This window comes from Heptranchias perlo, chromosome 26 (assembly GCF_035084215.1).
Source record: "Heptranchias perlo isolate sHepPer1 chromosome 26, sHepPer1.hap1, whole genome shotgun sequence".
In the NCBI taxonomy this organism is placed as follows: domain Eukaryota; kingdom Metazoa; phylum Chordata; class Chondrichthyes; order Hexanchiformes; family Hexanchidae; genus Heptranchias; species Heptranchias perlo.
Genome location: NC_090350.1, coordinates 20039099 through 20051672, shown reverse-complemented (window position 1 = coordinate 20051672; position 12574 = coordinate 20039099). Strand labels below are relative to the sequence as shown.

Here is a 12574-nt window from a genome sequence, read left to right as displayed (position 1 = left end):
TAACTACACCAAAACATTTTCCATGTGGAGTATCCCAAGAACATTTATCTCTGGTATTGAGCCATCATTCACGATAAAAAAGCACTGCAAGCAGACCGAACTTCAGCACTGAAAAATCAATACATTAATCATTAAATTGTAAACAATTTTACAACACCAAGTTATAGTCCAGCAATTTTATTTTAAATTCACAAGCTTTCGGAGGCTTCCCCCTTCGTCAGGTGAACGATGTGAAATGAATTTCATTTCATTTCACATCATTCACCTGACGAAGGGGGAAGCCTCCGAAAGCTTGTGAATTTAAAATAAAATTGCTGGACTATAACTTGGTGTTGTAAAATTGTTTACAATTGTCAACCCCAATCCATCACCGGCATCTCCACATCTTAATCATTAAAGCCCTAATTAAAATATAAAGGATATTATTTGAATATGAATTGGATATTACTGTGAAGACTGTGTTCATCGCTGTATACCTAATGTTACACGAGAAACTCAGCTTATTTTCTAAAGCTTCAACACCCTAAACAAGTGTAACAAAAGTAACAACCAACAATTCTGCATTCCATGAAGGTAATGAAAACATTTATCGGCTCCTGTATTGTGTTGAATAGGAGAAATACAATCTTCACTCTGGCCTGATTTTCATATCCACATATTTATAGGAATATTTAAAGCCCTTTCCTGTAGACCAGTTTATTCCATTTGCATAAGAAGAATGACTTCCTTTCAGATAAAGTCCATTAAGATTTGATGCATGACACTTTGCATACCACCAAGCTCCACTAAATTTCAGAGCACAATTTGAAGGAGAATTATCATTGTCTCTGTCTCGTGTGCTAAATGGTTTGTTATTGTGGTGAGTAAATGAATCACCTATAAAAATTAAAAAGGAATTAAATAATTAATGCAAATAATGCACAGCACAACAGAACAAACAACAATAACATTTTAAATCATAATGACAAGCACTTATGCTGCAGATATACTGCACCTTTCAATTTCAGAATACTATTTGTGAGTGCGATGTGCAGTTGGTGGACCCTAGCTATACTGCTGACTGCACTTCACTGTGGGTCCCACTGAGATCAGGGACAACAAAATTCTGCTTGTGCACTCTTGGATAGACGCACGGAGCAGTAGCGCAGTGAAGGTAGTGCTATATTTAACCATATGGTTAATCAATCCGAGGTAATTGGCAACGAAAGTGACTCAAAACTGGACCAAGACAAAGGGAAAATGAGGTGATAGTTCTGTGATGTTATTGCAGCTATATTATGTTTAATAGCACCTAGTTATTGAAAATAAGGGGGTGATTTTAAACCCCAAGAATGGGTGGGTTGGGGGCGGGTGGGAGTTGAAAATAGTTGTTTTTTGGGTCGCGATCGCAACCCAGCTTTATTTCCAGGTTTAATGTCTGTGGGTAAAAGGACAGGCTTCCCACTGAGAATACAAAGTTCGAAAATTTTGCGGTTGCGACCCAAAAAAACAATTATTTTCAACTCCCACCCACCCCCAACCCACCCTTCTTGGGGTTTAAACTCTCTGCCGAAGTCATGTTAATATAACGATCACAACAGGGATCAGTGCTAATGCTGTTATTTCTTTCTGTTACTATATTACAACATTATTATTCTGACATTACAACAGTGACTACACTGCAAAAGTATTTCATTGGCTGCAAAGGGCATATGGACATCCTGATCTTTATAAATGCAAATCTTTCCTTTTATTGGTGCCTTAAAGGAATATAAACCACAGATAAGAGAATAATTTGACAAAATTAACAGTTTAAACCAATGGGAAACTATGTGTATCTGTCAAGTTGTGTTCCTGATTTGGGAGTGTTTGGGGTAATAGCTGAAGTTGCTTCTTTTTCGAGTGGTTTTGCATCTCCCAATTCAGAAATGTTCAGACAGATAACATCACACATACACTGCAAAAAAATATAATCCAAATTCTAACTTCACTTTTGCAGATCTGAGACACACATTCAGAATTCAGCCCTCTGCCATACTGAAAGTTGGTTGTCTGTTTGTACAATGCATGCAGTAGAAATGGCCCCACACCTTGAAATTCTCATAATTGATGAACAGCTAGTATTTGGATTTGATTATTATGTTGGATATTTCCACAGATTTACAATTGTGAATTACGGACAAACTTAGATCTACACTCTGCACATTGGAAGATAAGGATTTCATACCTATATCGCCGCCTATGTAAGCCCCCAAAACAAGTTTGTATTTCTCAGATTCATCGAGGATTTTAAAGGATTTATATTTAGCAAAACCCTTGTTGTCTTCAAAATCCACCAGATTTATACGTAGCTGAAAAGATCCTGGAGAAATAAAAGTGGAAAAATGTTTAATTCAAAAAAAACAGATTCAATGTGATTTTGAAAACTAATTTCAAATGACCTGTTTTTGTCAGCGTGTGAATGTTGTCATTTCCCAGCCAGAATTCTGAGAGTTGGTTCCCAAATCCTTTCTTGTAGGAATTCCAGTCTCGATAAAAATTAACAGAACCATCCATGCGCTTCTGGAATACCTAAAATCATGGAAACAAGATGATACAGTTTAATAGAATTATAGCACCATGGGAATCTACTGCACAGAAGGAGCCATTCGCCATGTTATGTCTGTCAGCTCTTTGCGAGAGTAATCCAAATCTCATTCCACTGCCCTGATCCCTCCCCATTGTTCAGTACCAGCCTCTGCTTCAAATAGTCATCTATTTCGCTTAAAAGGTGCAATGGTCTCTGTCTCAGTTATTCCCTGTGACAAAACATTGTATGTCCTACTGTCTGTGTAAAGAAATTTCTCCCACTCTTCGTGACAATTTTAAATTGATGAACCCTTATTACTGACTCCCAATCCACAGGAAATAGTCCCCTCGTTCCAATATCCTGGCATAGCCTGAAGTAGTGCTCAGGATTTACTTCACCGATACTGTTTAACATATTATATATTTCTAAAAGGTCACTTCTCAATCGTCTCCTTTCAAGGCCCTCAGTTTCTACAGTCTTTTCTCATAACTCAATCCTTTAATGCCAGGGAACTGCCTCATCGTTCTTCCTCTGCAGTGGCTCCATGGTTTGGATGTTTCTCTCATGCCTTGAGAACTAAAATTGAACACAATACTTAAGATGTAGTCTGTTCAGGGCACTCCATGGTTTTAGCAAGATGTCTTCTGGTTTATACTCAACTGATCTAGCAGCAGTCTGTGTAACTCTGCAGTAATTTGACATGTTAATTGCTGAATCTACTCTCACCCAGATCCTCTTCCACCTCCCCTTTAGCTACTTCTGCACCATCCAAAGTCGACCTGTGGCACTTACATTTCCTTCCACTTTGTAGTACCTTTTTAAAAGCTATTTTTGGCTTGTATTGTAATGTTCAATGGATTTGGAAAGTTAGTGTGCACTCTGAATTGAGCCAACTTGCAAAAGAAAAGCAGCATTGTCGGACCAAAATGCAGATTTATTTTGTGTTCTATATTTATGTAATGCTTATGTGAAAGCTGCTGGCTGGGTTTGTTCATTTCCTTGTGATATGTATTGTGCCACATGTTTACATTGAATTTCAGCTGCTACTGATTTCCCCATATGCAGATTTCATGTGGTTAAAGTAATGCCTCTTCCTGCTATAAAGGTCCTAAGTATAAAAAATTTGAGGAGCCTCAATTTAATTCCCACCATAGGTTGGCCATGGTACAGAAAAGCCGAACAATATGGCACAATTTGCCTCGATCAGTAAATTTATCTCATTCAGGAAATCCAAGGAACATTCAGGAGTTCCTTCAAACACTAAAGCTTCTGGATGAAAAGAACATTATCTGGGGTTTCATTCTAATAGTAAACGGTTACATGGTTCTGGTATAAAATCTTTACAAGGAATACCTGACAATGATTTTCTGGGCAAGGCTTTCTACCTTGACTATCTTAGATGCACTCTATCTTATTCATGGTAACATGCAATCTTCTTTGAAGAATAACTAAGATTATACATACAATATAGTAGTCTACCTTTTATTACTAAATGGATTAAAATATAAATAAGCTTATTGTATGTTCCAGCACGATACATTGATTACAGGACTTTGGTGGGGGCACAGAATGGGAGGCACGAATAGGCCCACAATGAAGTAAATGGAAAGGAAAATCGGGCGGGGAGTAAAACGGGGGGGGGGGGGGAGAAAAACAGGTAGGGGTGGACAACGAGCGGGGTGTATAACGGGTAGGGAGTATAAAGGAAGGGGGGTATAATGGGTGGGGTGTATAACGGGCAGGGTGTATAACGGGCAGGGTGTTTAACGGGCGGGGTGTATAACGCGTGGGGTGTACAACGGGCGGGGAGCATAAGAGGCAGGGTGTATAACGGGCGGGGTGTTTAACGGGCGGGGTGTTTAACGGGCGGGGAGTATAAAAGGCAGGGTTTATTACGGGCGGGGTGTATAACGGGCGGGGTGTTTAACGGGTGGTGTGTACAAGAAACTGAAGTTATTCACTCACCAGCCATCCTCCCCCATCTGTGTCCATATCACAGAACACAGTTAGTGATTTGCAGTTTTCCAGGTATATGAGGTACCAACCACTCAATGTTACTCCCTTGTCTTGCAACTGCTTACAATTCCTGGCACCTAATGAAAAGGAAAGTTGAGAGATATTCAATTTACCTCCATCTAATATACATTATTTTAATTTTCTATGGCCAACTTTAGTCCAATATACACTATTTTTGATTGGCCGCATGCAGAAACCCACTATGTTTAAGAGTTTCCAAATCGAACTGTTGAGAAATCCACATAATTAATGTTTCCATTTGCCTGTTGTGGAATGCATCATCTGTCCCTGTAGGGACACACGTCACTGACCTAAATCCAGAGAATTTAGGTGCAGCTTGGCAATGACAATGTTTAGAGATTCTTCAGTGTGTGTGGAGGTACTGTGGGTATCTATCCAGCTAAAACCCTGCAGCTTATCAACAGAGAGCACCCGTAAACTTCCCAGTGCTTGTCCAGTTAGGACCATCCTATTTATTAAAGCATCGGCTTCCAGGTTCTTTTGGAGCTGAGTGGGAAGAGTCCTGGTCCCATTGATGTTTCTGCCCCTTAAATTCTCATCAATCATTAACAGTACGCTGTCGTACACCACACCTACGCTGCTCAGATATTGGATGATTGGGCCTACTGATCTGGTTCCAGTCTTCCATTAACAGGCTTGTTATCTTGTAGCCAACCTCAAAAAAGCATCATTTACCTCAACCCGAGGAAGTTGGTCGTTGGATAAACTTTCATTATATGAACATAGTAGGGTGAACTCTACTGAACTAATGGCACTGGTTTGGGACCAACCCGACATTAACTAGGTTTCATACTATCTTCAAATTGGGATTTCCATGGTGTAACTACCTTGGCACTTTCCTTTTAAAAGAAAATCAGTGTTTCGAATTGATATCAGATATCTTCCTCCTACCTTGTTACTGAGATGACATCCCAACACTCTCTGCTTAATCAGGATAAAGATTCAAGGACACAAATCAGGATAACACAGCAAAATCTAGCAGTACATTTAATAAACATTCTCATAAAGAATGCAGCTTAGACTTTTTGACATAAAATTGCTCTGAAACTTACCTGTATCACAATTGTAAGAAGTGCCACTTTCCCCTGTGTGAACAACAGCAGCTTGTCAATACCTCTCAGTGTTGTACAACACAACATGTCACCTTACATAACCAGACACTTTTATAATAACTGGTTTGCACAAAAGTTGTATCATATTGGTTCACTGCATCTGAATATCTTAATGATACTTTTGTATGTAATATTTGATGTAAAATTGGATTTATGACTTATTCCACATATCTCTAATGGTAGTTACACATTCGGAATTGTTTATGGTATGAGGAGGTCCCTGAACTGATTCTACTACTCAGGCTTTATTGAACAAAGTTTTTTCTTCAAATATTTACCTATTTCCCCCTTTTCACCCTTTGGTCCAGCTTTCCCAGGTGTCCCGGGAGCACCCTTATCTCCTGTAACAAATGTTAAAAACAATGAGGATTTACTTTAGGAAGACAGAACTTGCATTTATGTTGCGTCTTTTACAATCTCAGAACATCCGAAAACACCTTACAACCAAGCTTTATAATGTAAGTTGGACTCTTCAAATCTTCTCTTTATGGATCTGAACAAAATTCAAAACTCAGACTTGAAGGATGTGAAATCCAACTTCTTGAAAAATTAGTTATTTGGATAAATCTGATATCTGATTCAATTCATTTCGATTCAGAAAATACCTTAGAACTCATCTCAATGATCAGTAGCTGCAAAATTAACGAAAACATGTTCCCATTCAAATGAAGATATTGTCATCTAATTATCAATATTGTAAGACTTGAATTGATTGCACTTTATCATACCTCTTGGACACATCCCATTGTGCTTCCCATTGAATGAATTACTTTGAAGGCAGTGGTTGTTGTTATATTGTTAATTGCAACAGCCATTTTGGACACAGCAATATCTCACTAATCCCACTGAAATGAATGACCAGTTAATCTGCTGAGGAGAACTTTGCTCATCTTCAAATATTGCAATGGGATCTTTAACATCACATCGACCTGAACCACTGAAACAGGCAGACGGGTCCTCGTTTTAACATCTCATTTGAACCACAGCATCTCTTACAATCCAGCACTTCTTCAATATTGCATTGGAGTGTGGCCTCTATTATATGCTTACATTCTGGAGTGGACCTTGAACCGATAACCTGTGATTTAGAGACGAAAGTGCTATCTACTGAGCCAAAATGGTTATTCCAAAATAGAATTAGCAAAGTTAACAAAGCCTCAGAACTGAGAGTGCTGCATTATGAGGAATGCTCACTTTTAGACGAGACAGTAAACCAGTCATTCCAGTCATTCAGCTGGACATCGAAAATTCCACATCACTATTCCCAAAGCAACGATTCTCCCAGTCTCCTGGACAACATTCATCCATCAATAGGTTAATTGGTCATTCATCTCATTCAGCATTTGGAATAGTAAGTCTGTGTTATTAGTATTCACTTTGAGAAGCAATCACTGCAAGTATTAATTACAGGCATAGCTTAAAGAAAAAGTGGGAATGGGTGAAAATATATATATATATAATACCTTTCAAACCAACCCCTTTAGATCCTGGAATCCCATTCATTCCTGGTTTTCCTGGTACTCCTGGTACTCCTGGTACTCCAGGCAAACCAGCAAGACATTGAACAACTGCACATGAGCTTGTAACCATACATTCTTTGAAAGACAAATCACAACACAGGATATTAGTGATCGGGTTGAACAATAAGATTACTCATTTAAAAGTTTTTGATCCCTTAGACTAGCTGAATAACAAGCAGCTCAGGCATGTAAATGTAATCGAATTAAAAGTCAATTACAATTCTAAATTTTACGAGGTATTTTTGGTAAATGCCAAGGTCCAAAGTATCAGGTAGGTAATACAATACAGAATGAAAAGCTAAACCATTTTACTCAAACAGTAGCTTCTAACATTAACCAATACTTACAATAAAAGAACAAAGGCAATAATGGCATTGATCAGAATGATTATAGCACCAAGGAGACATCTCTGGGTTCCATTTCAATGTTCACAGGCACTCACTTCTGATAGGTTCTTTGACAATTTCAACACTTCTATATTCTGCTTCTTTCACAATGCTCACTGATCGATGTGAGTGTGGAACGGTGAGCAACCATGAGGTTTTGTAACCCATCCATCATGGTTGCCTTTAATCATTGTCCAAGTGAGTTGAATCTGGCCTAATCTACCTCTTGGAGTTTGGCCTCCAAAGTTGCCAGAGCAGCAGTGGGATTTTCCCTGTACCACCTGGACATAAAGCATTGCCTGGGGACTGCGCAGAACAAAACATCCATAACAGACTGGGCTTGATTTCCCCTCCACTTAAATTAATAAAAGGAAAATCAGGTGAGCTCTGTTACCGGTAATCAATCCTCCCCACCCAATATTTCTCCCTGCTCTCCACCCAGGTGATAATTCATGCCCTGGCGGTAGAGATGAAAATATACTAAGTAGAATCAAAGAATATAAAAGTGGGCCATTCAGCCCAACGTACCTGTGTCAGACTGTGCTAGTCTGTAAAAACTGTAACTCTACCATTTGTTTTGAGTGCTGTTTGTTTCTTTGCTTAGTATTAATGGGGGTGATTTTAGACGCCAAGAACCGGTGGATTGCGAGCAGGTGGGAGTCGCAACCCAAAAACAACTATTTTCTACTCCCACCCGTCCCCAACCCACCCGTTCTTGGGGGTTAAAATCACCCCCAATAGGTCCATTTGATGGTTTATGGCCAATCTCACATTCTGATAGAGTTTATTCCACTGCTTTCTGAAGCCAAGGTGAGGATGTGAGGGCACATGTTATATCCAGTAAGGTGAATAGCAACACAGGTTTCTGTCAATCCTTAGGCTCACTCCAATTACCTGGAAATTGTACAGGTTTAGGTATTCTCTATAAAACTACAAATACTTAAAATGACAACAACTTGCATTTATCTGCTGCCTTAAATGTAGAAAAACATCCCAAGGCAATTCACAGAGGTATAAGGAAAAAAATGAATGCCAAGCCAAAGAAGGAGAAATTAGGAGGGGTGACCGAGAGGAGGGAATTGTAGTGTTTCCGGCCGAGGTGGCTGAAGGTATGGGAGGTGTGGGAGCAATGTGCTTCTCTGATCTCGGTAGTATTAGCGCAGTTTGTTCTCTGAACTCAGCAGTGTTAGTGCTGTCCGTTCTCTGAACTCGGTAGTGTTAGTGCTGTGCGTTCTCTGAACTCGATCGTGTTAGTGCTGTGCGTTCTCTGAACTCGATCGTGTTAGTGCTGTGCGTTCTCTGAACTCGGTATGTTAGTGCTGTCCGTTCTCTGAACTCGGTATGTTAGTGCTGTCCGTTCTCTGAACTCGGTAGTGTTAGTGCTGTCCGTTCTCTGAACTCGGTAGTGTTAGTGCTGTGCATTCTCTGAACTCAGTAGTGTTCGTGCTGTGTGTTTTCTGAATTTGATAGTATTGGTGCTGTGCATTCTCTGAACTCGGTAGTGTGAATGTTGTGTGTTCTCTATCCACGCTCACTAATGTAGAATGGTCACTTGGACAGGGTAGTGAAGGGCCGTTATTGGCTGTGGAACATCAGTGGCTTCAGGAATAGAATGGTAAGGGGAGAAAGTTGATGCAGCAAAAAAACACAGCTGCGTCCATTTACATCACTGTGTTGCAAATATGCAAAATCGTTATTGTCACTGACAAGAAACGGGAGGTTACGGAGTGGGGGATGCACAGAAAACCAGAGTTGGCAGAACACAGAGGTCATGAAGTGTTGATGGGCTGGAAAAGGCTACAGCAATAGGGAAAGGCAAGGCCATGAACAGATTTGAACATGAGGATGAGAATTTTAAATTGAAAGAATCCTTAAGTATAATTTTATCTTATACTTTAAAACTTAAAGTTGCACTTACCGGAGTCATTCTGGGAACTCTGAAGCTCCGAGTAAATGACTGTAGAGAACAAAGTTAAAATGACCTGGACGTGTGCTGCAGAAAGTCTGGCAGCCATTTTTCTGCGTTTTGTCACTGACCCTTTATGCTGCACGTTTTATTCTGCAATGAAAAAGATGAATACAAAAGCTCGAAAAAATACAACCTTTGCTGAATACACAAATACTTTTAAAAATTGTCCATTTTGTGAGGTCGAATTTGTAAAGAGCAGGTTTATAATTTAATGATAGCCAGCCTATAGAGAAACCTATCACCAATTTAACTGATACTCGGCAGTCAGCCCAAAGTAGCTGCTTTTCCTTGTTTGAATGTATATATGTTATTGTCGTCGACCAAGTCAGGCCAGGCTTAAGGATCTGTGATTCCAATTGTCATGTTCGTTAAATGTCAAATTATTTCTTTCGATCCTTCACTGGTTGAGAGAATATCTATTTGTCTGGCCATCTCTCCACAGTATCAGACAGAGGATCAGCACAGTTGCTAGTTCCCTGGTTTAGAGCTAGCCAAATGGACAAGCAGGTGAATTAAGCAGCTTGAAGTACTTGGTTCGTCTGGTAAACCAGGCCCCACTCTATAGAAGGATGCATGGCACCAATTTGTGCCAGTCATTGTGAACCTGGAGTCACGCATGGCACACTATCAGCATGATCTGTAAAAACTCCCACGAAACTCCAGTCTGCTGGAGGAGTGAGGCCTCCATATTGAGCAGCCTCCCACCTTGCTTTGACTCTGAAAACACTCCACGCCAGGCCAATCCAGCAATTGACTTGTGGGCACCTTCAAATATGTGATCCCATGAACGGGCACTGCAAGATCTTGCGGGGGGCTGTAGCCATTTCTCTGAGGCTGAATTTGACAAATCCACAGCACTGGCTATTTTACATAATTTGAGCTGCAAGTTTGGTTTAGTGAGGACACATTTCATTCAATGAGTACGGGTGAGGGTGATATAATTGGAAGTGACATCACTAGCGGAGCCGTAGCTTTTTAGCATGCGCTGTGAGTGATGTCATCGGGTGGCCTGGCGTAAGCGCAGAGGGATGACATCACGGGTCGATCAAAAACAGGAAGTACCCACAGTGTCACTAATCACTCCGCCAATCGAAACATTCTGGGTGAGAGCTGCAGTGACTGATGGGGTATTGTGTGTTGGTCATGAATTGTTTACAGGTTTATTGGGTTGAAAGTGGGAGGGGGTGTCATCTTTCACATTACAAAGTGAATAGTGACACTCCGTCCTAACGTCCGGATTTTGGGTCGTTCGATGAAGTCACTTGCTGTGTGTGCGCCGGGCTTTCCGAAAAATCAACTCACTGCCATTCATGCTCAAAAGCGTGATCCAGACCTAACGGGGGAGAGGAGAATGTGATCCATCTCCCCGTCTGAACCACGTTCTCCATCTCTTTTCCACCTCTTCCCTCACCCTGCTCTGGACTCCGGCTCTTCTCCCAAACTCCGGGCTGCGGCTCTTCCCCCAAACTCCAGGCTCCTGCTCTTCACTCAAACTCTCGGTTCCTGATCTTCCCCCAAACTCCGGGCTCCGGCTCTTCCCCCCTCCATGGCCTTGCTTCCTGTCCTCCCCGCCCTGGCTCCACTCCTTTCCCTCCCCGTGCTCCTGCTTCCCCTGGGCTCGGCTCTGCTCTCGTCCCCCCATTATCAGCTGCATTTTTGGTGCTCGGCCTTCGGCCGTGATTTTAATGAACATCCGTGCGGTGGACATGGGCAGTGACATCGGAGTCCTGTTCATGCTCATAATCGAAAGAAGAAGTTCTCATTCCCTGTCACTAGTCACAGCAAAAAAACAGTTGCACAGTAAGTGGTCGTAACTGGGGGTGAAACTTAAGGGCAATGACAAATCATTTATAAAAGACAGAAAATTACATTAAAAAGCCACCCCAAAGAATCAGTGAGCACTGCAGCTGAGCTATGTAGTCCAAGAGGTCCCAGGTTCATATCCTGGTTTAATCCCCAAATAGATTATCTCAGTTGAGGCGATGGTAGGATTACTAAAATTAGCCTCAGCACCTCTTAGTTAGGGAGGGTAAAATCAGGCAGGGTTCCCACTTCAAATCCCTACCCACTGAATCCAAGGGCGGCCCCACGTGGTTGAACACTCTGGTGAAACTTATAATCTGGATAAAAAATTAAGCATGTCCACTGAGATGCAGGAGTGGAACCTCTGGGACCCGTCTCCAGCACGGGGTCAATGGCCTCAGGAGATGAGAAGGATAAGGGGAGAAAAATTGGCAGAGAAAAGAAAGGAGGATAAATCAAAGATATTTTATAAAGTATTAAAACCTGTAGCACCACAACATAAACGCCAGACAAACCCTTCAGGGAGAAAGTTAAATGTCAATTTAAAATTTTTGTTTGGCACGATGCAATAACAATTATTCAGAGATTATTGCAAATCCTTCATCAAAAGTAAATGCATAACTTACCGCAATTTGTTGGAGATCAGATTGTGATCAGAGTAAAGAAGCGAACAAACAGTAAACTTCAAGTTGGGCGCACTGCTGGTATTTATACACAGCAGATCTGACACGATTCCAAAAAACGTGCTACGTTGGGTTAACACCCTACACTTTCACCCCTATGACTGGGATTTGAATCCAGTAAAGATCGATGGGAAGAAAACCTCATCTCTGTTGTGGCTTCCAGAGGCTAACATGAATTGAGTTTAAGCACTCTCAACCAAGATCCAAGTGGACTTGAATCGATAGTATAAACTGCCCATAATTTGTCACTCAGACAAAGGATTGCTGAAGTAATAAATGGAAATGTCAAATGGATGTAGTATAGGTTACTCTATTGAGGATGGGACTTGTTGGTAGAGCAGGAGTTTCACTCTGAATTTGCCCATTATGCTTGACCTGATAGTAAATGGAACACGTTCTATTCCCCAGTCTCAAATATTTACCAATAGCCATATATTTCTTCTAAAACAAGAAACAATGTATATTTGGCAACAAAGTTTCAAATGTCAAAGTGGATGCAGATGCAAAATAATACTG

At 40.9% G+C, this 12574-nt stretch overlaps 1 protein-coding gene across 1 annotated transcript; it reads right to left on the bottom strand.

The window, feature by feature from the left end:
• Window positions 1-628: 628 nt before the first annotated feature.
• LOC137342804 (ficolin-1-like) lies at window positions 629-7215 on the bottom strand. The gene is made up of 7 exons (XM_068006990.1): window positions 7161-7215; window positions 5952-6038; window positions 5638-5670; window positions 4514-4641; window positions 2421-2550; window positions 2207-2341; window positions 629-876 (listed from the first exon to the last, which is right to left on the bottom strand). The coding sequence occupies exons 1-7, from the start codon at window positions 7198-7200 to the stop codon at window positions 629-631; spliced, it is 801 nt and encodes a 266-aa protein (XP_067863091.1). The 5' UTR covers window positions 7201-7215.
• Window positions 7216-12574: the final 5359 nt, after the last annotated feature.

Coding starts and splice junctions, on each gene's coding strand:
- LOC137342804 (XM_068006990.1), bottom strand. CDS start 7,200: ATGAATGGGATTCCAGGATCTAAAGGGGTTGGTTTGAAAG. Junction 5,671..5,951: donor ATATTTGAAGAAAAAACTTT/GTTCAATAAAGC, acceptor TTGTTCACACAG/GGGAAAGTGGCACTTCTTAC. Junction 2,342..2,420: donor TCACACGCTGACAAAAACAG/GTCATTTGAAAT, acceptor TTATTTCTCCAG/GATCTTTTCAGCTACGTATA.